Below are 27,520 nucleotides of genomic sequence, written 5' to 3'. Positions count from 1 at the left end.
CCAACACTATTGATAGTGGAGTCTTGACAGGAGCTTTTTCATTAAATTCCGTTTTTCCCCTTCAGTCATCACCAGTAGGCTGGAAGCTTACTTTGAAGTCTTACAATTTCATCTTAATGAACTTATTGCACTCATTTCAGTAACAATGTTTTTTTTTTTTTACCATCCACCAGTTTTCTTCATAATGTTTTATAGCCTGGAGTGCAGATAAAGCATAGTGTGTGGAGAGTGTCATTGGAGAATATAATCCAAACCGAATGAATTGAAGGATCATTTTTCTTTTTTATAACCAAATCTTTATTACGCAAATTGAATGTTATAGAGGGGTCCAGACACCTTTCACTTGTTTTTGATAAGAGCGAATCCCTTCCTCATCCTCGTTCTGTGTATGGAGACCCTGAAAAAAAACAATAACAAAGGCGCCAAGAAACACCAAAATATGTCCTTTAAAAAATCTCTTGATTTACTACCCATCCCGGGTCCGGGAACGTTGTCATCAACTGACACTAATTAGCATAACGCAGCGGACATAGATGTTACTAGAAAATATTCCTATTCATGAAGTCACAAGTGAAATATATTGACACACAGCTTAGCCATTTGTTAATCACCCTGTCATCTCAGATTTTGAAAATATGCTTTACAGCCAAAGCAAGACAAGCATTTGTGTAAGTTTATTGATAGCCTGGCATAGCATTATGCCTAGCTAGCAGCAGGCAACCTGGTCGTGAAAATCAGAAAAGCAATCCAATTAAATCGTTTACCTTTGATGAGCTTCGGATGGTTTCACTCACGAGACTCCCAGTTAGATAGCAAATGTTCCTTTTTTCCAAAAATATTATTTTTGTAGGCGAAATAGCTCCGTTTGTTCTTCACGTTTGGCTGACAAATCGACTGGAAATTGTGGTCACGACAACGCCGAAAAATATTCAAAATTAGCTCCATAATATCGACAGAAACATGGCAAACGTTGTTTATAATCAATCCTCAAGGTGTTTTTCAAATATCTATTCGATAATATATCAACCGGGACTGGTGGCTTCTTAGTAGGAAAGAGAGAAACAATGGCCGCATTTGTCCTTTACGCACAAAACACTCTGAGAGACTTCAGCTGACCACTGACGCAATGTTGACGTTCAGGCTCATTTTTCAAAATAAAAGCCTGAATCTATGTATTGTGACACTAGACACATTAGGGAAGCCATAGAAAAAGGAATCTGGTTGATATCCCTTTCACTGCTTAATAGGGACGCATAGGGACGCAGAGGTTTCTAAATAAGAGTCACTTACTGATTGGATTTTTCTCAGGCTTTCGCCTGCAATATCAGTTCTGTTATAACCTTAGAAAACTTTAGAGTGTTTTCTATCCTAAGCTGTCAATTATATGCATATTCTAGCATCTTGTCCTGACAAAATAGCCCATTTACTTTAGGGACGTTATTTAAAAAAAAAAAATGGTTGAAAATAGTGCCCCCTAGATTCAAGAGGTTTTTAAACATAAATACATCATTAAGAAACTGCAAACCAAAGTGTCTTAATAGGGTGTTGGGCCACCACAAACTGTCAGATCAGCTTTAATGCACCCGATCTGACACTCGAACGGAGACAGTCCAGTGGACGAGTTCTGGAGTGATTGTGAGCATACTCCAACCAGACGAGGATCTTGCTCCAGTTGCTGGCCTGGGTGGAGACGAAACTTCTCCAGCTCCTGGTTAGCCTGCTCAGTTTGCCCATTCGACTGTGGGTGTAATCCAGAGGAGAGACTCATTGACACCCCCAACAGGGAGCAGAAGGCTTTCCAATACCGTGCAATGAACTGGGGCCCACGATCCGAGACAATGCCCTAGGATTGTCTGTGTAGTCGAAAGACATCAGTATTCATGAGACCAGCGGTCTCCTTCACTGAGGGCAACTTGGGTAAGGCAATGAAATAGGCTGCCTTGGAGAACTAATCAACGACCACCAGGATAGTGGCAAGCCCTTGGGATGGAGGTAACCCTGTAATAAGGTCTACAGACAGGTGGGACCAGGGCCGGCTAGGTTGCTCCAACCTCTGCCCACCCCCAGTCGGCCAGCTGGACCTGCTTGAGTGAGGTGGGATGGGGCCAGTCAGTGACCGCCTCAACCTCTATAGGGTCCAATCGGATGCCTGCGGTAGAGATAATGTGACCCAGGAAGGAAACCTGGGACACTTCTCTATCTTGACATATAGTTGGCTCTGCAGGAGGCGTCTCAGGACTTGGCGGATGTGCAGTATGTGTTCCAGAAGGGTTTTGGAGAAGATCAGGATGTAAGGTTGGACCCAGGTGCAGAGAAGAGACCAGACGAGGAATCAGTGGTTAAGGATAAACATGATACTTCACTGAGAAACGGTAGCCGCAGGATCACAGTGCACTTGAAAAAACAACAAACACTAAGTCTCAAAAACTCACTCAGGAAACAAACGTGCACACAGTAAACAATTGAAGCTTCTGCAAAGGACAACAGAAAACACACCTCTTTTAACAGGGAAATCACAATGAGTAAATTGGACACATCCGAGTGTCGTTAATGTCTCTAGGACGGTCTCTGCCGCCCTCTGGTGACAGGTGGAACCATGACAATAACGTTGAGGATAAAGTTCAAAATAACACCATTTTAATGTGGCGTGTACAACATCTAAAGACCTGCATCACTATACGTGCTTTGTATTTTCTAAAAATACATATTTGGGTGTCTTGGAGCCTTTGTTCATGTTTTTGCAGGGTCCCCAAACTGCACAACGAGAATGAGCGAGTGATTAGCTGTTCGGGGTAAGTTTCTCAAAATACAAGTGAAATCACAAAAAAAGGTGTCTGGACCCTTCTATAACATTCCATTAACATAAAAGATTTGGATTTAGTTGTAAAAAAAATCGAACTATTTGTTAACAACAACAGTGAATAAATGATCAGCTATGATGAGGAATGAAGGCAAAGAAGAGTATCTTTTTTTATCAAGACTTTCCTTTTCTCAATGTGCGCCAGTCCAGCGATGACTGTGACAGTTAAGTTTCAAAATCTAATTCCAAGATGGCGTGAGCGCTGATGATAATCTGAATAAAGACACACAAACTTTTGTATATTCTCATACTCTTCTGCTCTGCAGGAGGAGAGAAAAAAACTCCATTCATTGAAACCATAATCCCATTTCTTTTGTAAATCTTTCTGAAATGTTTTTATTTGATTTTCCCCCCTCAATGTGGGGGGAAAAGTGGACTGGGTGCATTTCAGTCTTCGGTATGTGAAATGGATGATAAAGAGATGGTGTATTATTAGTGAAGGATTTTACCTCTCTTTTACGGTCTGCTTTTCAGAGAGCGATACAATATTTATGTATCTGTGGGCTGCGTGCCTATGACAGGTTTGTACAGTTCATACCATTCCCTGACTTTTGAAAACCTGCATGAAAGGAGAGAATAGAGAGAAAATGAAACATTAGCCTCAAAATTGTGCCTGGTGTTAATGGTCAATACTGTTCCGTTCAGTTAGTCCTCTCTGACCTATTCTCTCCTGTCTTCCTTGTTCTCTCTCGGTGTCTCTGTACCAGTGGTGTAAAGTACTTCAGCAAAAATACTAAAGTACTACTAAACTTTTACTTTTACTTCGCTACGTTCCTAAAGAAAATAATACATGTTTTACGACATGCATTTTCCCTGACACCCAAAAGTACTCGCTACATTTTGAATGCTTAGCGTAGATGGGAAAATGGTCCAATTCACACACTTCTGGTCATCAGTAACGCCTCTGATCTGGCCTACTGGCTAAACACGCATGCTTTGTTTGTAAATTATGTCTGAGTGTTGGAGTTTGCTATTCGTTAAAAAAATCAATTATAATAAAATGGTACCGTTTGGTTTGCTTAATATAAGGAATTTGCAATGATCTATACTTTTACGTTTGATACTTAAGTATATTTTAGCAATTACATGTACTTTTAATGCTGAAGTATATTTAAAACCAAATATTTTTAGACTTTTACTCAAGTAGTATTTTACTGGGTGACTCACTTTTACTTAAGTCATGTTCCAATCAGTTTGCCAATTGGGTACTTTTTCCTCCACTACTCTGTCCACCATACATCTGCCCTTGAGTGAGAAAGGACTCAATGTGTTTGACAGCACAACACGCAGATGGTTTATTGTTGACATGCTGGTTTTAGATGCTGACTTGCTGTTGCCTCAACCCCCCTCTAAATTCAATAGAGATTATCTGAACAATGTTAATAGCTTCCTGATTTAAAAAAGAAAAAACAGAATGGCTGTGATTCTGGAATTTCTGGAACTCAACTAGCTGCGTTTAGAGATATCTGCGCATGCAGGATCCACCAGCCTACCTCCTTTCAGCTGCTGCTCCGTGCTCAGTCACTCTTTTACACAAAACCGTTCGATTTACTACTTAGTTCTTCGTCTGTTGTAAAAGTTGGCTATTGCAAACATCAAATCAAATCAAAGGTATTTATATAGCCCTTCTTACATCAGCTGATATATCAAAGTGCTGTACAGAAACCCAGCCTAAAACCCCAAACAGCCAAGCAATGCAGGTGTAGAAGGCCAAAACCTAGGAAGAAACCTGGAGAGGAACCAGGCTATGAGGAGTGGCCAGTCCTCTTCTGGCTGTGCCGGGTGGAGATAAGAACAGAACTGTTAGTATAATTTAATTATGACAATGTGCTTTCATCAATTGAAAGCCCTTAATCTATTTTATGAGAATTTGTAAGATTTCTTGTTTGCATAAAATAGACGCAGACCAGTCTTTAAATAATAGGTAATAGAATTTATTCTCGGAGCGCGCTCCCACTCAAACACATGCATTAGTTTAAATACAGATCATGACGTCATTTCACTGTCTTAACCGAACCCCCCTCTCGACAGGACAAAGTAAGGTGAAAAGTTCATTCTATCTTACTAACACACTCCCAGATAACTTTTGACCCTTCAACATTATCGATCGCCACTGAACTGACAGGTTTAATTAACAGAAACCCTAGGAATGCACTCACTGCCTAATCTAAAAACCCCAGAGCTAAGTTTCAGGTTGGGTCAACCATAGGCTAACGACCTTATGTGTTTACACAGTCCACAACCCATTTGTTCCTGTCCAGTTGGAATGGTTTTATTACTCCTTTCTCCTGTCACACAATTTCTTCTTATGAACTCATATTGTCTATTAAACATACAGAGTATACGTTTACCTAGACACAATTCTATTATAAATGGGGATATTATTTATTCATTTATCCATAATAAATCCATAATAAATTCAACAAGAACATGGCCAAGATGTTCAACTGTTCATAAATGGCCAGCATGGTCAAATAATAATAGTCACAGTAGTTGTCGAGGGTGCAACAGATCAGCACCTCAGGAGTAAATGTCTGTTGGCTTTTCATAGCCGATCATTGAGAGTATCTCTACCACTCCTGCTGTCTCTAGAGAGTTGGAAACAGCAGGTCTGGGACAGGTAGCACATCCGGTGAACAGGTCAGGGTTCCATAGCCACAGGCAGAACAGTTGAAACTGGAGCAGCAGCACAGCCAGGTGGACTGGGGACAGCAAGGAGTCATCATGGCAGGTAGTCCTGAGGCATGGTCCTAGGGCTCAGGTCCTCCGAGAGAGAGAAAGAAAGAAAGAGAGAATTAGAGAGAGTATACTTAAATTCACATAGGACACCGGATAAGACAGGAGAAATACCCCAGATATAACAGACTAACCCAAGCCCCCCGACATATAAACTACTGCAGCATAAATACTGGAGGCTGAGACAGGAGGGGTCAGGAGACACTGTGGCCCCATCCGATGTCATCCCCCAGACAGGGCCAAACGGGCAGGATATAACCCCACCCACTTTGCCAAAGTACAGCCCCCACACCACTAGAGGGATATCTTCAACCACCAACTTACCATCTTGAGACAAGGCCGAGTATAGCCCACAAAGATCTCTGCCATGGCACAACCCGGGGGGACTCTGACAGGAAGACCACGTCAGTGACTCAACCCACTCAAGTGACGCACCCCTCCTAGGGACGGCATGAAAGAGCACTGACTCAGCCCCTGTAATAGGGTTAGAGGCAGAGAATCCCAGTGCAGAGAGGGGAACCGGCCAGACAGAGACAGCAAGGGCGGTTCGTTGCTCCAGTGCCTTTCCGTTCACCTTCACACTCCTGGGCCAGACTACCCTCAATCATATGACCTACTGAAGAGATGATTCTTCAGTAAAGACTTAAAGGTTGAGACCGAGTCTGCATCTCTCACATGGGTAGCCAGACCATTCCATAAAATTGAGCTCTATAGGAGAAAGCCCTGCCTCCAGCTGTTTGCTTAGAAATTGTAGGGACAATTAGGATGCCTGCGTCTTGTGACCGTAGCGTACGTGTAGGTATGTACGGCAGGACCAAATCGGAAAGATAGGTAGAAGCAAGCCCATGTAATACTTTGTAGGTTAGCAGTAAAACCTTGAAATCAGCCCTTGCCTTAACAGGAAGCCAGTGTAGGGAGGCTAGCACTGGAGTAATATGATCAATTGTTTTGGTTCTAATCAGGATTCTAGCAGTCGTATTTAGCAGTAACTGAAGTTTATTTAGTACTTTATCCGGGTAGCCGGAAGGTAGAGCATAGCAGTAGTCTAACCAAGAAGTAACAAAAGCATGGATTCATTTTTCTGCATCATTTTTGGACAGAAAGTTTCTGATTTTTGCAATGTTACGTAGATGGAAAAAAGCTGTCCTTGAAACAGTCTTGATATGTTCGTCAAAAGAGAGATCAGGGTCCAGAGTAACGCCGAGGTCCTTCACAGTTTTATTTGAGACGACTGTACAACCATTAAGATTAATTGTCAGATTCAACAGGAGATCTCTTTGTTTCTTGGGACCTAGAACAAGCGTCTCTGTTTTGTCCGAGTTTAAAAGTAGAACGTTTTCAGCCATCCACTTCCTTATGTCTGAAACACAGGCTTCTAGCGAGGGCATTTTGGGGCTTCACCATGTTTCATTGACATGTACAGCTGTGTGTCATCCACATAGCAGTGAAAGTTAACATTATGTTTTCAATTGACATCCAAGAGGTAAGATATATAGTGAAAGCAATAGTGGTCCTAAAACGGAACCTTGAGGAACACCAAAATGTACAGTTGTTTTGTCAGAGGACAAACCATTCACAGAGACAAACTGATATCTTTCTGACAGATAAGATCTAAACCAGGCCAGAACTTGTCCATGTAGACCAATTTGGGTTTCCAATCTCTCCAAAAGAATGTGGTGATCGATGGTATCAAAAGCAGCACTAAGGTCTAGGAGCATGAAGACAGATGCAGAGCCTCGGTCTGACGCCATTAAAAGGCAATTTACCACCTTCACAAGTGCAGTCTCAGTGCTATGATGGGGTCTAAAACCAGACTGAAGCATTTCGTATACATTGTTTGTCTTCAGGAAGGCAGTGAGTTGCTGCGCAACAGTTTTTCAACAAAAAAATTGAGAGGGACTGAAGATTCGGTACCGGCCAGTAGTTTTTAAATATTTTTCGGGTCAAGGTTTGGCTTTTTCAAGAAAGGCTTTATTACTGCCACTTTTAGTGAGTTTGGTTACACATCCGGTGCATGGAGAGCCGTTTATTATGTTCAACACAGGAGGGCCAAGCACAGGAAGCAGCTCTTTAGTTGGAATAGGGTCCAGTATGCAGCTTGAAGGTTTAGAGGCCATGATTATTTTCATCATTGTGTCAAGAGATATAGTACTAAAACACTTGAGTGTCTCCCCTGATCCTATGTCCTGGCAGAGTTGTGCAGACTCAGGACAACTGAGCTTTGGAGGAATATGCAAATTTAAAGAGGAGTCCGTAATTTGCTTTCTAATGGTCATGATCTTTTCCTCAAAGAAGTTCATGAATTTATTACTGCTAAAGTGAAAGTCATCCTCTCTTGGGAAATGCTGTTTTTTAGTTAGCTTTACAACAGTATCAAAACTAAATTTCGGATTGTTCTTATTTTCCTCAATTAAGTTGGAAAAATAGGATGATCGAGCAGCAGTGAGGGCTCTTCGATACTGCACGGTACTGTCTTTCCAAGTTAGTCAGAAGACTTCCAGTTTGGTGTGGCGCCATTTCCGTTCCAATTTTCTGGAAGCTTGCTTGAGAGCTCGGGTATTTTCTGTATACCAGGGAGCTAGTTTCTTATGACAAATATTTTTAGTTTTTAGGGCTGCAACTGCATCTAGGGTATTGCGCAAGGTTAAAGTGGTTAACTTCTTAAGGATGTCGCAGAATACAGTTCCCATGCAGGAACATCACTCAGCGGAATTTCAGAGCGCCACCTATAGTTTTTGATAAAACTCAAACTTTCATTAAACTTTCATTAAAATACACATTCAAGGTAGTGAATTAAAGCTACACTCGTTGTGAATCTATCCACCAAGTCAGATTTGTATAATGCTTTTCGGCGAAAGCATGAGAAGCTATTATCTGATAGCATGTATCCCCCAAAATACTGCAACGTCACCCAACGACATATTTTGCGATAGCTGGTCCTAACCAAAACGCAGAAATAAAATATAAAACATTCATTACCTTTGACAAGCTTCTTTCTTGGCACTCCTAGATGTCCCATAAACATCATTTGGCGTCTTTTTTCGATTAAATCGGTCCATATATAGCCTAGATATCGATCTATGATGACTGTGTGAACAACGAAAAAAATAGTGTTTTCTAACGTAACGTCATTTTTTAAAATTAAAAAAGTCGACGATAAACTTTCACATAACACTTCGAAATACTTTTGTAATGCAACTTTAGGTATTAGTACACGTTAATAAGCGATAAAATTGATCACGAGGCGATGTATACTCTATTGGTGTCCCTCTGGAAATAATGTCCGGGTAAATCTCAACCAAAATATCCGGTCGGATACCTGAAGAAAAGGGCTGTCTCTTCTTCGTTTGACCAAGAAACAAATCATAGGCAAATGACAAGACTGTTGACATCGTGTGGAAGCTGTAGGTATTGCAACCTTGACCTCATTTAATCTGGGTCATCTTTAACAACTGGTTGAAGAGGCGCATGGATATTTTTTTCCATTTTCAGTGATCAGATTTTCCTGCACTTTTCGATGAAACGGCACGTTCTGTTATAGTCACAGCCGTGATTTAACCAGTTTTAGAAACGTCTGAGTATTTTCTATCCACACATACTAATCATATGCATATACTATATTCCTGGCATGAGTAGCAGCGCGCTGAAATGTTGCGCGATTTTTAACAAAAAGCTGCGAAAATTTGCTTCCTTAACATTAAGCCATGTTTCAGTCAGGCCAATCACGTAAAGGTTATGATCAGTGACTATAACTGCCTTTGAAGTGAGGGATCTAACATTAAGTAGCCCTATTTTAAGATGTGAGGTATCACTATCTCTTTCAATAATGGCAGGAATGGAGGAGGTCTTTATTCCAGTCAGATTGCTAAGGCGAACACCGCCATGTTTAGTTTTGCCCAACCTAGGTTGAGGCACAGACACGGTCTCAATGGGGATAGCTGAGCTGACTACACTGACTGTGCTAGTGGCAGACTCCACTAAGCTGGCAGGCTGGCTAACAGCCTGCTGCCTGGCCTGCACCCTATTTCATTGTGGAGCTAGGGGAGTTAGAGCCCTGTCTATGTTCGTAGATAGGATGAGAGCACCCCTCCACCTAGGATGGAGTCCGTCACTCCTCAACAGGCCAGGCTTGGTCCTGTTTGTGGGTGAGTCCCAGAAAGAGGGCCAATTATCTACAAATTCTATCTTTTGGGAGGGGCAGAAAACAGTTTTCAACCAACAATTGAGTTGTGAGACTCTGCTGTAGAGCTCATCACTCCCCCTAACTGGGAGGGGGCCAGAGACAATTACTCGATGCCGACATATTTCTAGCTGATTTACACGCTGAAGCTATATTGCGCTTGGTGATCTCTGACTGTTTCATCCTAACATCGTTGGTGCTGACGTGGATAACAATATCTCTATACTCTCTACACTCATCAGTTTTAGCTTTAGCCAGCACCATCTTCAGAGTAGCCTTAACATCGGTAGCCCTGCCCCCTGGTAAACAATGTATGATCGCTGGATGATTCGTTTTAAGTCTAATACTGCAGGTAATGGAGTCGTCAATGACTCAGGTTTTCAATTTGTCAGAGCTAATGGTGGGAAGCTTCGGCGTCTCAGACCCCGTAACGGGAGGAGTAGAGACCAGAGAAGTCTCGGCCTCTGACTCCGACTTGTTGCTTAATGGGGAAAACTGGATGAAGGTTTCTGTCGGCTGATAAGCGACACCGGTTGAGCATTCCTACAGCATTTCCCTCCAGAAGCCTTGAGAAAGTTGTCCAGCTGCGGGGACCGTGCGAGGGGATTTATACTACTATCTGTACTTACTGGTGGCACAGACGCTGTTTCATTCTTTCGTACACTGAAAGTACTTTTGCCTAACGATTGCGTGGTGGGCACTATCCTCGTCCGGAGTGAAAAAGTTGAATGAACAAAAAAGTTGAGTGAGGGAACAACTAAAAATATAAACTGTAGTTAAAAAGTTTTTAAAATTAAGTTGTCGGGTAGCAAAGTAAGGTTGCATGACACAAACAGGTTGTCTAGCAATTTCATGTTATTTTTTCAGGAGGGGAGTTAGATGCCACAACAAGTTATATGTAGCCCACACAGAATATCAAACAAGCAAGAAACAAACAGGCAGTCAATAGCGATTTAATGTTATTTTTCATCATCATTGCAAACATTGGCTTAAGAGGAGGCAGACTCCTGGCGATATACTGCAGCATAAGTATGAAGATGACATCATCAAAACACAAATGGTTTTGCCCCAATGCAATGCGTCTTGCTTGTCCAACGGCAATATCCGTTACAAAAGACAGAGGAGGTTGTAGGCTTCATATATATTTTTTGAACGTTTGCTCAAATCGCAGCTGTTCAGAAATATTTGTCTGAGAGATAGGCCACATCATGATATCGATTAAATTGGTCGGGGCTTCAGAAGAGGGTGAGTAAAAGAGAGAAACGGGAATGTGTGTGTAAAAATAACACGTGCAGAACGTGATTCAGATCTTTAGTTTTGAGAAATCATTTTTCAGAGGGGCGGGACAGGGGTAAAAACTCTGTACTGTAGCCTCAACTTCAAAGACATAGAGCCTACGCGAGCAATAAGAAACCATCTATTTGAGGATCAAACACAACACCAGTAAAGATAGATGGAATGATGTCTCATAGTTTTAAGAGGTTTACTTCTTTGAGTAGTACTATTGTAGGTGTTGGGACTGGGCCTCCACTCAGTCCCATTGTTATGGGAACATCATGTCTATGTATGCCGGCCCCCCAAAATGTGTCGTAGAAGGGCGATGTCTCTCGATCTGGTGGCTGCCTGCCAATAGACAGTATGACTTTCTACTCAGAGACCCGCAGACTTAATCCCAGGGAAGTCGCGCTGTCACTCTTTTCTTTATCCACAGAAACACAGTGGAGATGTACATGGAATGTGGGAGGGATGTTCTACTCTTGTCAGATTCTTCCATGCCCACTTTGTAACCCCTTCCCCATACTTAACTTCCTAACTTTCTCTCTCTTTTTCTTTCTCTTTTAATTTTTTTAATCAAAAGATTCATATAATAGTTTTGTTTTTCTGATTTGTTTTTCAGAAGAGGGAGTGGCTCTGTCTGAACTGTCAGACCCAGCGGCTGATGTCCGGAGGACTCGGAGACCCCTCTCCTGTTCCTCATCCTTCTCCAAAGCACCAACCAATGGGATCTCCACGCCACCTGGCACCAGCCAGTCAGCAGCCAGCTCAGAAGCCGCCCTTCCTGAAATCGACCAATCAGCAGCAGCAAGGGCCAAGAACGATGCAGCCACAGCCGCAGCCGCAGAAGCCAAAGACAGGCCTGGGGAGCGGACCTTTCGCAGTGAAGCAATCCGGGGACACAAAGGCTCCTGTCCAGCCCACACCTTCCAATGAGCCCCCAAAACAACCGAAGGCCACGGAAGAGACTATGCCAAAGTCAGAGGAGCTGGTGGAACCTGCTATAGACACCAAACTAACTCAGAAGAAGGGAGAGCCAATCACAAAAGACCTAAAGAAGTCAAGACATTATGACGTAAGTCACCTTTTAGGTCTCCTAGAAATTCATGTTGATATACAGCTGATAAAGCTTAGTTATTGTTATGTAGTAAAGCAAGATGTTTATCGAGGGACATTTAGTGGAGTTGAAATGGAATAAGGTATTGATAGTTTATTGCCACAGTACCTCAAATGATTTGAAAATGGCATCCAATTTTTCTGTGCCTTCCCTCTTCTCCTGCACCTTGTTATTGACGTCTAGAAAAAAGCAGTGCTGACGAAGCAGGCGCCAGCCACAGCACTGATGGATTTACTCCACTCAGAGAAAAGGAATGTGTTTTTTCTCTCACTCCATTTTAGCGGTCGCCCCTCTTGAAACATAATGTGCTACGATTGGTACAACCATGAATATGCAAAGCCATCAAGGCCTTAGTGGTACTGAATTAGTGCTGGTGTGAATACAAAATGAAAGTGATCCACTCTAATGCCCACTGTTCTCCAATGTTCAATGTGAGCAGGGGTGGAATAATATGAGGAGCAGAACATTACAAATAAGTATTTTAGAATAATCATTGCATAAGATCATCTCAGAGTTTTTCAGGTCTTTTTTTCAGGTCTTTTTCCCAGTCTGCTGTTTTGTTTTTGGCTGATTTCTTATGTCCCTCCTTAGGAGACCAAGAACAGCACTCAAGACCTGTCACGAAGCCCCCAGAGCCTGAGCGACACCGGCTACTCCTCGGATGGCATCTCCAGCTCACACAGTGAGATCACCGGCCTCATCCAGGAGGAGGAGATGAAGCTGAGTGAGAGGGGCATCAGCGGACGTGGCAGCCCCCCCAGCCCTTCCGAGATCACCAAGCTAGAGAGTTCCATGAGGCCCCTGTTGGAGTCCAAGACCCTGCCGGCCGAGGAGAGGGAGCGCGAACGGGGCCGGGGCAGGCACCACCGAGAGCAGAGGCCCCGGTCGCTCTCCATCACCCCAGAGGCCTACGACTCTGATGAGGAGCTGGAGGACATCGTGGAGGAGGAGGAGGACGGAGGGGACTGGGAGTCCAAACGGGAGCACAAGAGCAGTGCCGCTCCCAAGGACGAGAAGAAAGTGGCCGAGCCGGTGCCAATGACAGATGAGGAGTTCATGAGGAGGCAGATCATGGAGATGAGCGCAGACGAGGACAACGAAGAAGAGGAGGACATGGAGGAGGAGGACGAGGAGGACGAAGGCTACGGCTACCAAAAACCGAAAAAGACACACAAGCACATCTCGGAGTCAATGAAAGAGAAACGCCGCCTATCTCACCACTCCAGCAGCTTCGAGGAGGAGACCAAAAGCTCCAGTGACATCTACAAAGGTTCTGCGGAGGAAGGAGAGGAGGGGGGCCTGGGGGGCCTGCGCCGCTTCAAGACCATTGAGCTCAACAACACCAACAGCTACAGCCATGACATGGAGCTCAACAATGAAAATGACCTCAGTCTGGACCGAGAGCCCGAGCTAGAGATGGAGAGCCTGACGGGATCTCCTGAGGAGCGCTCCAGGGGAGAGTACTCCTCCACCCTGCCACCCACCACCTCCAGCTATAACTCTGGCACCTCACCCACCTCCATCTCCTCCATGGAGGACGACAGTGACAGCAGTCCCAGCCGCAGACAGAGACTGGAGGACGCCAAGCAGCAGAGGAAAGCCCGGCACCGCTCCCATGGCTCCCTGCTGCCCACCATCGAGGACTCCTCTGAGGAGGATGAGCTGAGGGAGGAGGAGGAGCTGCTGCGGGAGCAGGAGAAGATGAGGGACCTGGAGCAACAGAGGATCCGCAGCACGGCCAGGAAGACCAAAAGAGACAAAGAGGAGCTGAGGGCCCAGAGACGCAGGGAGAGATCCAAGACGCCCCCCAGCAACCTCTCCCCCATCGAGGATGCCTCCCCTACTGAGGAGCTGCGACAGGCTGCAGAGATGGAGGAGCTCCACCGATCCTCTGCCTCAGAATACTCCCCCCAGAGCCTGGACTCAGAGGCTGAGGGATACGAGTCTAAACTCTACAAGTCTGGAAGTGAATATAACCTGCCCACGTTCATGTCTCTGTACTCTCCGACCGAGAAGTCATTGACGACCACGACGATCACTGCTCCCTCGAGCAGCAAGCCCCTGAAGAGTGCTGAGGAGGTGTATGAGGAAATGATGAGGAAAGCTGAGTTGCTGCAGAAACAACAGAAACCGCAGCAGCATCAGAAACAACAGAAACCGCAGCAGCAACAAGGGAGACACAACAGTACATACAAGGATGACACAAACGGCCAACAGTATGAAGATGAGTATGAGTATAAGCAGGCAGAGACTGGCTATGAAAACGAAGCAGCAGAGACAGGAGACATCTACGAAGAGATCCGCCAGACCTCCCAGAACATCACTAAGATGCACCAGTCCTCCGCCCTGGAGTTACAGCAGCAGGCAGACGACCAGGTGGAAGTAGACAACAGTACCTATCCAGATAAGCAGCTTTTAGATACTGGGTCAGCCTTCACTAAGCTGCTTGAGCAGACCAATGACCTATTGACTCCTGGCACCAGCCCCACTCAGCTCTCTGCACCTGTGTCCTTCTCTGAGACCGGAGGAAGGATCCCTGATGTACGGGTGACACAACACTACTCAAAAGGGATGAAGAGCCAGACGGGTAAAAATGGCATCACTCCAGTGGCGGTCGTCACCACAATAGCCGCCTATGGGGTTTATTCCCGGGATGCAGTGACCATTTCCCAGACCAGCGTTAGTCAAACGATGACTACCACCCAATCCACCATGTATGGTCGGCAAACTGGAGGTCCCACCACTTCAACCACAACCGTCTCAAATGTGTGCAGCAAGATAGCGGAGATAACACAGGCATACAGCCAGAGAGAAGTGGTTGCGAGGAGCGTGGGGGAGAACCGAGGGGTCCAAGTCAGAGACAGTGCAACATCTTCAGAGCACGTCATAGAGACCCGCTCGCCAAAGATGTCTTCGTACTACAAGAGCTCCAGCCCCCCTCTGTCTCCCTCCGCATCGCCCACTGAGAGCCTAAGTCGCTCCCCCTCCAGGAGGGTCGAGATCTCCACCCAGACATTCAGCCCAGGCATAGTGGCTCCGTCTGCTGGCTCAGGGCCCACCTCCCCAGTGATGGTCCAGGGGACCCAGACATCTCACAGAGTCGTATCCTCACGTCTTTTCAGACAGCAATCCTCCCAGGACTCCCACTACATGGACACCGAGCACACAAGCCCTGCCAAACCAGTGACGGTCAACACGGCCACCTCACCTTTATCCTCGCCCACCAGATTCTGCCGACAGTTGACATTAGATGGCTACTCTCCACAGGCCAGTCCGCCAGACAGCCCTCCATACCACCAGTCTCCTCACCGCAGCTTCTATAGGATGCAGAAGGTGGAAAAGGTCAATGTTGGCACCAGCATGGTCACCACAGCTAGCACCTACAGCCGTGGTTCGATGTCTATGGACAACATCTCTCTCTGCAGGATCTCCACTGTCCCAGGGACCTCGAGAGTGGAGCAGGGCCAGATGATCTATGGTGGGAGCGTGGTGGATCTGAGAACAGTGGATCAGAGAACAGCCACTATACCAGCTCCCATCATCATGACTGACCACGGCATGGATCTTACGTCTCTGGCCACAGAAACACGCAAATACACCAGTGGACACGAGGGGAGCCACCCTTCCACCATCATTCAGCCTCTCATAATGAACCTGAACACCCAGCAGCACCCCCATGTGATGGTATCAACCGCAACCACGGTGAGCATCACGGTGGCCGCCTCCATGTTCATATCACAGCCCCAACAGCCCATGGTCTACGGGGACCCTTTACAAAACAGAGTGGACCTGGGCCATGGTTTGGGCTCAGCCATGTGCCTGTCACAGAACAAACCACCACCCACTGATCCATCCATCCCCAAGATTGACGCCAAGCTGGAGGACCTGAGCATCCAGCAGCAGCAGCTGATGGAGCAGCAGCAGAAGCTTCAACAGCAGCAGCAGCTCTTGGAGCAGCAGCTCCAGCAACACCATCAGATGCAGCAGCAGTCCTCCTTAGGTCGGTACAACCTACCAGGCCAGATGACTCTGCTCAAAAAGGACCTTCTGGTCAGCCAAACCAGCAACTCCCCAGCCGTGGTCAGTGCTATATCCTCCGCCGTCGCCCCTGACATCTACAGCACTGGAGGTCCCCTGGAGCTGAAGAGCAAGCCAATCCCGGCAGGTGTGATGAACCTGGCAGGCGGTGGGCCTCATGGTATGATGGTCCAGATGAATGGAGCCCCACAGGGAGGACCAGTGACCCAGCTGGTGAAGACAGAAAAGAGCCAGGATGCCGTGGACCTCACAGGAGGGCAGATCAAAGCTGAGAACCAACCGGCCTGCTGTGATGTAGTGTACCGCCTCCCATTTGGAGGTAGCTGTGTTGGTGGTCCGTTCTCCCAGAAGCAAAATGTTGATGAGACAGTGGCCACTCAAGAGCCAAGACCACCCTCTGCGCCACCACTCTCCTACGAGTCGGACCAGGAGGGCCAGTATCAGGATATTTCTATGGACGGGCGTAAAGCCTACACACTACCGTACCCTGGGCGGCTACAGCCCTCGATGTCTGACACCAACCTAGCAGAGGCCGGACTCCAGTCCTACCACTCCAAGATGGACCCACACATCACGGCCTCTGGAGAGCTGGCCGTGGACCTCAGCACCATGAAGCATGCCTATGAGGGAGGCTTCCTGGGACTGGGCATGCAGTACGGCTCCTACACTGACCTACGCCATGGGGGTGACCTCACTGCTACTGCCCTGCCCATACGCAGATTCAACTCCCTGTCAAACATTAGCTCAGACTACGGCTACTCGCCCCGAGACCTCGCTAACTTCCAGGAGTCCAACCTGGCCCAGTACAGTGCCACCACTGCCAGAGAGATCAGCCGAATGTGCGCTGCCCTCAACTTAATGGACCGCTATGGGAGCAATCCGGAGCTTGTGCAGTACGGTGTAGGAAGGGGAACAGGTCCAGGTGGCAGGCTTAACTCTATGAGACAAAATATGCTCTACGGACCTGATGGGAAGCCAATCTCTCAAACCCAAGCGCTCACCAACATGATCAATGCCAGGCAAGCCAGCCTCCGAGCCATGTACCCGTCTGCCATGAGGTCTGCTGATGGAATGACCTACTCCACCATCAACACGCCCATCGCATCCACCTTGCCAATCACTACCCAGCCTGCCTCAGTGCTGTGCCCACTACTGAGGGGAGTGTACAGGCCTTTACCCACTGCCAACATGACACCCGTGCCTCTGGCCAGCCTCACCAGGATGCCTGTGAACCCAAGGATGCCTTTGTCTGGGCAGGCTCCATACCGTTATCCGGCCTCTGTGAGCATGCCTGCTGCTATCACCACCACCCAGGATGCCCCAGTCTACCTAGGGAAGCCTTCTGTGAAATCAGGTGCTTCTGATCCATCATCTCAACCTCTCTTTGCCCATTCATCAGCCCCGGTCAGCTTGCCAACAGAGCCCCAGCAGCAACCCATGAACCTGACCCAGGCTCACCTCCACACTCAGGCCACAGGGCAGCCCCGGGTCCAGCCTCAGAACCAACCTCCAGCCCAGCCCCACCACATGCAACCTCAATCCCATCCTCAGAGCCAGCCTCCACCCCAGAGCCAGCCCCCTCCAGCCCACAATTACCCTCCAACACAAAGCTACACTGGGCCCCAGAGCAACACCCAGCCCCCTCCGTCTGGCCCACCCTCCAGCAGCCCAGTCAACACTGCGACGGAGACGGAGGAAAGGATGCAGCGCCAGCATGAGCAGCTGTTGCAAATGGAGCGGGAGCGTGTGGAGCTGGAGAAGCTGCGTCAGCTACGTCTGCAGGAGGAGCTGGAGAGGGAGCGCATGGAGCTGCAGCGGCACCGCGAGAAGGAGCAGATGCTAGTGCACAGGGAGATTCAGGAGCTTCAGACCATCAAGGAGCAGGTCCTGCAGCAGCAGCAGGCTGAGAGGGAGAGCCAGCTGGTGATGCAGAAGGAGCAGTTGGCCCAGCAGAAAGCCCAGCTCGACCAGATACAGTCGCTGCAGCAGCAGCTTCAGCAGCAGCTCGAGGAACAGAGGAGGCAGAAGACTGCTGCAGCTGCTGCTGCAGCCGCCGCAGCCGCTCAGGTGGACCAGAACGGCCAGACCCTGCTGCCCTATGGAGATCAAGTGGGCTTCATTTCCCTGCCCAACTCCTCTTCGGACATGTGTCTAAGGAACAATGAAGAGCATATAGAGACCAGAACCAACATGAGGAGGCAGAACTCCACCTCCATGCCCCGGCTGAGGGACGGAATGGAGGGCGAGAGCATCCAGTTCTATGGAGCACGGAGGATCGTGGATAGCTGTGTCCAGACAGACGAAGAGGATGGCGAGGACAGGTACATCATGTCACGGCGCAGACGCAACAGGCGCAGTGTAGACTGCAGTGTCCAAACCGATGATGATGAGGAGAAAGTGGAGTGGGAGCAGCCTGTGAGGCGCAGGCGCTCTCGCTTCTCTAAGCACTCGGATCCCGGGGCCGAAAACAAGACAGACACAGCCTCCAAGACAGCCGCCTCATCCAGCATCGCCATCCAGACCATTCGAGATAGCTCCTGTCAGACCGAAACAAACCATCTGGGGAAGGTGTCCCCGGCTATCCATGTCACCGTGCCAGACCCGAACAAAATCGAGATTATCCACTACATCTCAGGCCCTGAGAGGACCCAGAAGGGCCAAAGCCTAGCCTGCCAAACAGACGTTGAGGCCCAGTCTCAGGGCGTGGTGGTGCCTCAGCTCAGCGTGCCCACCACCGTCAGCCCCTACTCCACAAGCATCCAGCTGGTGGGGTCCGCCGACCCGCGCCAGCAGCAGAACAGGAGGAGGCCAGACCCCCTAGAAATCAGTTACCAGACCCAGCCAATGAACCACCTCCACAATGAGTCCCTCTCCAGCCTGATCCGTCAGCCCCCCAAGTCCCCCCAGGTGCTCTACTCCCCTGTTTCCCCCGTCTCCCCCCACCGCCTCTTGGAGACGTCCCTCTCCAGCGGCGGGCTGAACAAGGCCCACGTCACCCCCCAGCAGAAAGCCTACACGGTCGAGTCACCCCAACGCCACCCCAGCATGCCCCGGCCCATTAAGAGCACACAGAGGTCCATGTCGGACCCCAAGCCCCTAAGCCCCACTACAGATGAGACAACCAAGGCCAGGCTAAACCTGTACCAGCAGCAAGCTCTTCAGAGCCAGGTAGGTCATAAGGTCAATCCTTTGATCCTCAACAGCTATTTCTGTACACATGCAGAGACCGAAAGACTCAAATCGCAAGATCACATGGACAGTTGTCTTTTTACTGTTAAGTACTGCATGCATTCTACTGTAGTATGTATCAAATTGGCAGCATAATATTAAAATATGGCTCATAAACATACAGTGCAGTACCATGCGATGCTACACTCTTAGAATTAGTGGTGACTCGAGGAACTCTGGAGATCCTCAAGGAATCGCTGCAGTTCTTCAAGGAACCATTGCTAGTCAATGGTTTATATTAGCACCCGTGGTAAATTGAGGGGCTCTTGGAGGAACCTTTAATGCACGTGTCTAGATCATTCCACAGAGGACCGAATGTCTGTTTTCACTCCTCTCTTGTACTTGATAGATGAATTAAGGTCACTCATTAGTAAAGAACTCCTCTCACCTGGTTGTCTAGGTCTTAATTAAAAGGAAAACCCAAAAACCCAGCAGCCACTAGGTTCTCCATGGAATGAGTTTGACACCACTGCTTTAATGTTTCAATGTAATGTTCCTGGAGGAACCCTGGACTAGAGGAGTGGCTTAGTAAGGGCGTGGCTTTCAGATAGATCTTTTTAGGCCACCCGTGGAAGTAAATGTAATTCCTGTTAATCTGTTCTGTTGTATTGTCATCACATGTTAAGGTTGAACACTGACAATTTTGTAGCTTAAATGAGGCTTACAGCGGTGTATGAGTTCCTCAAGAGCGTGTGCAAATCCCAAAACTGGAATAGTTACCATTTTATTACTATATGTAATCAGTAATGTTAATATTGTAATAGAATATGTAATATGCATAAATATTCAATTACATTTACTCTCACGGGTGGCCCAAAATAGCTATGTGAAAGCCACGCCTTCAATCTTCTGATAGCCTGCCACCTCTATAATATATATTTAAAAAGGCTCTAAATTGAACCCCTCTCGTCACAAGGTTCCGGTTTGATCCTTTACATAGGGGTTCCTCGAGGAACCTTTTTCCACTGGAAAGGTTCGCGGAGAGGCAATTTCTAGAACCCCGAAAGGTTCTTCCAGGCTCCTTTACTTCTAAGAGTGTATACTCAACATAAAACAACAGAACTTACACACAGTTACACTGTGATAGATGTCTAGTTTCAAAAAGCACCATAGACGTATGTCCTCCAACATCTTATTAATGCACAGCTTAAGGGGACACAGTCAAATGATATCTACATTGAAAAGTTATTGATGTTTTTTGGCAAGCAATTTTGAACATCATCATAGGCAAATGCTGTCAATAATATCTCCATTCATCTAAAACGAACTCCAGCTGTTTGTTACACTTGCTAAGGTGGCAAATTTCGGATTGATGTTTGTCCCCCCTATATACAGATTGAAACAATTCCGAAATTTAAGTGACTATCTATCGTATTTGGGAACAATGCTTTCTTTGTTAATTATTTTTCACACAAGAAAATACTAAATCATACGATGAGTTTAAAAGGCAACTGGAAAGAGCAGGAGAAGTTTTTCAAAAACCCAGAGAGGCTTGTAAGGCACCTCCCTCTTTCGAATATTTATAGAATAAAAAGTATTCTGATTTTTAAGACTAATAAACAAATAATTGGAGATTTGCACAAAGAACAAGGTAAACTTCATGATTTGGGGTGGGGAGGGGAGAGAGAGAAAAAAGACATTCAAGTAAAACGCATAATCAAAATAAGTGACTGATAGGCAGGAAATGATTCAATATTCATTTTGTATTTGAAGGAGTTGTTGAAGGAGCTGATATGGTATTTTAGGTGGTCAAGGAGACTGTTAAAAAAACTGACCTCTGTAGGTGATGGAGAATTGACCTAATCTTGCATGGGAATAAAGGGGTGTGGAGATCTGTGGCAGTTCTTGTAGAGTAATGATAAACCTGTGTTTTGAATTTGAATAGCATTTGATAATAAACAAGGAGTAGATTCATTTTGAATTGGATGACAAACAACAGACTTGAAGTTGGTTGATTTCATAAATATAGAGGATTTGAAGACAATTTAAGAGCGGAGAGGAATTTATTTTATACCCTACTCATAGATTATGCTAGAATTGCTGAAGAGAAGTGCATGATTGTAAAACATTTGCTGAGGTTTATGTAGAGCTGCTATTGTGGGAGCATCTTTATGAAATGGTCGTAGTTAATTAAACATTCATGTTGCTGACAGATACTAGGGCTATCGTCCCAGACCTTTCTTGAGACTATGGCTGTGATTCATTTGACTCCCAATGGAATCTAAATTGAATTACCCACTACGTTTTATTCTTTCCCCACTTAGTGCTGCATGCACAGTTGTGGCATGGCTGAGGATGTTACATAATAGAGAAATGTTTGTGGAAATGTTCAATTATAGACATTTGTACTGTTATGTAACTGTAGCAATGCCATTTAAAGCAAAAAAACACACAAAAAAGCAAAAATATTGATACAGTATTTATCGCGTTTCAGTTTACAGCAATTTGTTTATTGCTTTTCTCTTTTGCACAGGCACATTAAGTAATGTAATGTGCAATCACACTTTAAGAATGTACCTTGTTTTTCGTATCGTCCTTGAGGAACAATACATATCTCTGTCACATGTGTGATGCTCTATTGTGCAAGCTCTTTCCCTAACCCCTGCTCTCATGGCCCTGCCCCCTGTCTCCCTGCAGCTGGCCGCCCTGCAGCAGAGTGCCCTGAGGAAGGTGAAGAGGACCCTGCCCAGCCCCCCTCCAGAGGAAAGCCACCTCCCCATCATCACACCGGCCCTCCCCCAGATGTACATGCCTTCCGTGCCCTCCCTGAGGGCCGGAACCAGGCCAGGTCTGGCAGCCAAAGCCAGCCTGCTGAAGGACCTCACCCACGAACTGAAGGCTGTGGAGCAGGAGTCCACCAAGCTTCGTAAGCAGCAGCAGGAGCTGGAGGAGGAGGAGAAGGAGATTGATGCCAAGCTGCGATACCTAGAGCTGGGCATCCATCAGCGCAAGGAGACCCTGGTGAAGGAGAGGGAGAGGAGGGATATGGCCTATCTGCGCTGCATGGGCGACCCGCGAGACTACATGTCAGACAGCGAGCTGAATAACCTGCGGCTGGCGGCCGCTGTAGCTTCCTACGAGAGCAACGGGGTGCTGACCAGACCCAGCACAGCACCAATGAGCCAGTTCACCAGCGACTTCAACACAGCCGCCCAGTTTCCTCCCACCTCCTCCTTCGTCTCCTACCAGTCCTACCACACCCTGAGCCAGCCAGCTCCAGCTCCCCAGCCCGGCACCCCTTACCAGACTGCATCCTTCAACCAGCCCCCCTACCCTTCAGTGTCCCAGGCAGCGGCTCTCCCCCAGCCCACCCCCCTGCAGACCCAACATCCTCCCCCATCCTACCAGACCCATTCCTTCTCCTCCCACACATTCCCACAGAGCCATCCCCCCTACCCGACAGAGCAGGGTGTGCACCCACTGCCTCAGCAACAGCAACAGCCTAGCCACCAGGGATTCCAGCATGCCCAGCCTGGCCAACCTCCCTACCCCACCCACACCTCTCCATACCCCAGTCAGGTGTCCTACCCAGCTGGCCCTGGGCAGATCACTCCCTACCAGCCCCAGGTAGACATCCTCACTGTCCACCAGAGACCGAGACAGACCTCGCTGGCTGACCTGGAGCATAAGATGCCCACCAATTATGAGGTTGTAAGCAACCCCACTGTAGGGGTGACCACCACGGCCCAAGACACCATCTACTCCTCCTCCAGTGGGGCACCCCCATACGGACAGTATACTGGTGGTACCACCATGGTCAACACTTATGGGCCATACTCTACGGCAGTCTCCAGTACATATGGCCAGTACAGCACGACAGTATCCAACACATACGGGCAGCAGTACACTTCCACCCCGGCCAGTACGTATGGCCAGTATATCACCACCACAGCTAACACCTATGGCTACACCACCACTACAGCCAGCTCCTACGGCCAATACACTGCGACAGTGGCCAACAGCTATGGCCATGGCACTCCATCTGACCGTCTGCACTCAGTTGACAGCCCCTCTACCTACGCACAGGACGGTCTCTATGGTCCCGCAAGCCTGGAGCAGAATGTCCCAAGGAACTACGTCATGTGCGATGACATCAGCGAGCTGACCAAGGAGGGCCTGGGCGGCACAGTGGACATGCACCGGAGCGACGGCCACGGTGGACGCTACGCAGGGGAGAGCGGTCCGGCGAGAGGAGGAAGCTCCTACGGCAGGCCGGAGGACGAGCTGACCAGGGAGGAAGACATGTATGAGCACCACAGCAGGGGTAAGAGCAGTTACCACCCACGAGGGTCAGACACATACGGCCGAGTAGTGGGCAGCAGCAGCACTAGCATGGGTGGGGGGTCCTCCTATTACTATGACGACTACACCAAACACGGTGCACAGCGCCCCGGTGTCCAGAAGCACACCTCCAAGAGCCTGGCTCCGGCCGTCATGTCCTCCAAGCGCAGCAAGCACCGCAAGCAAGGCGAGGAGCAGAAGATCTCCAAGTTCTCCCCCATCGAGGAAGCACGCGACGTGGAGGCAGACCTGGCCTCCTACGCCGCGAGCACGTCGGGCGGCGGCAGCTTCAGCGTAGCGTGGCGGGCCAGGAAGCTGCAGGACGACATGGCCCACGGCCTGAGGAAGAGCGCCTACGAGCAGAAGAGATACTCCTATCCGGAGGAGCGCATGTACTACACCTCAGGCCGTTCGCGCTCCACGGGCTACGGCATGGACAAGATCTCATCCCGGGACTACGCCGGCTACCGCAGCCGCTCCTACGAAAGAGATGGGGACAAGGAGCGCTCATCGTACAGGGCGAGCTATAGCCGGGGCAGACCCCCCATGCGCTCTCAGTATTCTTCGGAGGAGAGCCCTCTCAGCCCCATGGGTGTTCATGTGAGGGCCTCCTCCCTGGGCCCAGAGCTGTACGACAGCCGTAGTAGTCAGTATTATGGCCAGTACGACTACAGCCACTCCATGCCTGACGTGCAGGATCACATGAGAGACTTGCCCCGGACACACGTCTACAAGCCCGACAATTCTTACATTATAGACGATATGCATTGCGCTGTTTCGGACAGTGAAGGTAAATGAGTGCTGAATGCCAGTCTCTGCCCACGAATAAACATCCCCCACCCAACCAAAGATAAGGCTAGATGAGAGAAAGAGAGAGAGTCGTTGCATGCTGTGCTGGTTTTGTGTCTCAAGGCGTATTCTGGCTGCTCACGTCCCGACTGACTGACTGTCTGTGCTGTCTGCATGAGCAGCCACGTCCAATTTCTTCACTTAGTTCGTTAACTTTCTTTTCACTTGCATGTTATTCTGAGAGATGCACAACTTTTTTTCACACAAAACCGTCGTCTTGTCAAAGTTGTTTAATTTACTTGTTGTGATGAACTTATTTTGTGATTTTTTTTCATCAGTGTTTTACATTTGTTTTCTTGTTTTATGTGTGTCTTGTTTTTGCATTATGCATGGGTGTAAATCTTGACTTCTCTTTAGTTTTTTCCTTTCTCTTTCTATTCTCGCCTTCCTGTTCTTCTTTTGCATGGCCTCAGTCTGCATGCCTCTGTCGCCGTCAGACTTGGAGATTGACTGTGATCTACTCTTGGTTTCCAAAGCCTACCATCTTGGCCAGGAAGAGACGGACTGGTTTGAGAAGCCCAGGGACCTGCGCTCTAGCTCCCGCCACTATGGCAGTGGTGGCCACTCCTCGTCCGGCCGTAGCCGCCACGTCAAGCACACCTACCACGACTATGACGAGCCCCCAGAGGAGGACCTGTGGCCCCAGGACGAGTACGGCCACAGCCGCCAATCTTCCACCTCGCGAGACCATCGCCACCACGGCAGCACCAGTTCTGGGAGACACTCCGCCTCGTCCCGCCACTCGGACGAACCGCGCACCTCGCGCTCCTCCAAGGGCCATCCCAAAGACCCGTCCATGCGCCACGACTCCCGCCAGATGTCCTCGTCAGGGAAGAGGGGTGACCCGCGCTCCCAGGGGGGGTATCACTCATCGGACTACTCCAGGGACCCGTCGGGCCACCACCACAGCCAGGGCCGCTCCTCCAAGTCCTCATCCTCGCATGATGGGCGGACTTCCTCCAGAAAGCAGCAAGAACTCCAGGGTCACCCTCCTTCCTCCTCCAGGGGCCAGGGCAGCTCTGGCCGTGTGCCAGGATCCGCCGGTGGGCCCCCGGGCTCTAGGGGACAGGGTCCTACCTCCCAGCAGGACGGGCTGCAGCAAGGCCAGCGCACCCAGCTGCAGCAGCAGCCCCAGACCTTGGCGGCACGACAGACAGGCACCACCCCTGCAGGCACCACTCCTGGGGGCCAGCAGCCTCTGGGCCTGGCGCCAGCCCAGCAGGGTCTACAGGCCAAGCCTGGTCAGCTTGGTCCTGGTCAAGCCGGTCGCCAGCCACAGGCAGGAGGCCCACTGGGGCAACTGCCACTAACTGCGGTGAGTACAGGATTGTGACATAGTGCATTGCAAGTGTGGTTACAAACAATCAGTGACTCTGGATTGAAAGTGTCATGATTATTCAAATCTACCATCTACATGAGAATCACTGTAAATGTGTGTAGAGTATTATTTCACGCATTGAGGCGGCTTTAGAGGTCTCTGGTGGCATCTCTCCCTCTCATCTCTTTCTTGCCTCTTTTTCGTCTGTCTCCCTCCTCCTTTTCCTCTCTCTTCCACCTCCCCTCTCTCTCATTCTCTCTCCATCTCCCTCTCTACCGCCTCTCTCTCTGTCTCTCTGATAAGGCCTAGCACATCATTGTGAGAAGAGGTTTTATTTAAATGTGTGTGAAATCCTGTTGGCAGACCTTATCTGGTCTTGTGATTAGCACTGTGGCTGTAGATAGTGGCAGTGTAACAGCCTCTGTCTAGTCCACAGATGGAGGAGAGAGATTCATCCCCCAAAATGTCTTCCACTGCAAATCATTCCCTGTCCTCCCGTTACCGTTTGTTTTCTTATGTCTCTGAATACATCAACATGTTTATAATATACAGAACTATACAACGTGCAAACGATTTTTGGCTATGTGTTGTGTTTTGCATCTAACACTAGGCCATAGAGAACCTGAATTATAGGAATTATAGGATCTCTGTGCTATAGTCTATACTGATAACGTAAAATGAAATATTCTATATTGTGTATGATCATCATTCTTATGTGCAGACTGAGATATGGTTCTGAAAGATGGTTCTATGCTCCAAATAGAAATACAGTTGTTAGAGAATCATATACATCCAATCACATTCACCCCGTACCACATTCAATTGAACTGTCATGGCGCCTGTTCTCTCTGAAAGGCCCGATGAGTGATTTAACATAATTTATTCAAAATGCTAATTGAGGGTTGAAATGAATGGAATGTATCCGTTTGCCGGGTAAAGTGAATGCAAAACCTATCCTGTGTTGTTATTTGGCAAACGTCCACAATGCTAAGCGAATTATGTTATATTTGTTCCATTAATCCCTTACAGAGATCATATTCCCAGTTTGTAAATCTAGATGCACGCTTAGATGCACGGCTGGTTGGTTTGCAGGGAGGAAGCATGAAACTCTTTTCAGCCCAATGATCTCTGGCATTGATAATACTCATTCTGCATCATTCTGTCTTTCAAAGGAAGTTTTGGCATGGTATTTTACAGTAGGTGGTTAACATGATATGAATCACATTTTTCAGTGCATCAGAACAAAATGAGCCAGTTTGCCACGTTTAACCGTGTTCCTCGTCTCTTTGTCTCTGTCTCGCTCTTCCAGCAAGCACCTGTCGCAAACACACCCCCTGTGACTGCCATAGGAGCCAAAGCTGTCATAGGAGGGGCAGCCCAACCTGCAAAAACACCTCAACCCCCACTCACAGGAATAGGTAAACACTCCTGTATGCACTCAAACTGCTCCTGCTCTACCCACTGAACATTTCACTGAGAGTGATTAGTACACGTGTTCTCTCCTACACTCTAAAACATTCTGGGTTGTTGGGATGACCCAACTGCTGGGTTGAATGCATTGGGTCACTGAGTTGGCCCAGCCGCACGCCTAATAGACCACGATTCCTGAAAATAAGGGATTACTTTTCAAAAAAGACC

The 27,520-nt window shown here is 48.0% G+C and overlaps 1 protein-coding gene across 1 annotated transcript in view; it reads left to right on the top strand.

Annotated features, from left to right (window-relative positions):
* Positions 1–27,520, top strand: part of LOC118361301 (protein bassoon-like) — a 191,298-nt gene that overhangs the window by 144,618 nt on the left and 19,160 nt on the right. The window contains exons 4-8 of the mRNA XM_035741132.2: positions 11,674–12,126; positions 12,760–19,374; positions 22,072–23,698; positions 25,041–25,879; positions 27,192–27,300. Of these exons, the coding sequence (XP_035597025.1) occupies positions 11,674–12,126; positions 12,760–19,374; positions 22,072–23,698; positions 25,041–25,879; positions 27,192–27,300 (9,643 nt within the window). The remainder of the gene's footprint in view (positions 1–11,673; positions 12,127–12,759; positions 19,375–22,071; positions 23,699–25,040; positions 25,880–27,191; positions 27,301–27,520) is intronic.

The sequence above is a fragment of the Oncorhynchus keta genome, chromosome 28 (genome assembly GCF_023373465.1).
Source record: "Oncorhynchus keta strain PuntledgeMale-10-30-2019 chromosome 28, Oket_V2, whole genome shotgun sequence".
Lineage (NCBI taxonomy): Eukaryota > Metazoa > Chordata > Actinopteri > Salmoniformes > Salmonidae > Oncorhynchus > Oncorhynchus keta.
The sequence above is the reverse complement of the archived record's forward strand: the minus strand, read 5'-3'. Positions and strand labels throughout refer to the sequence as shown.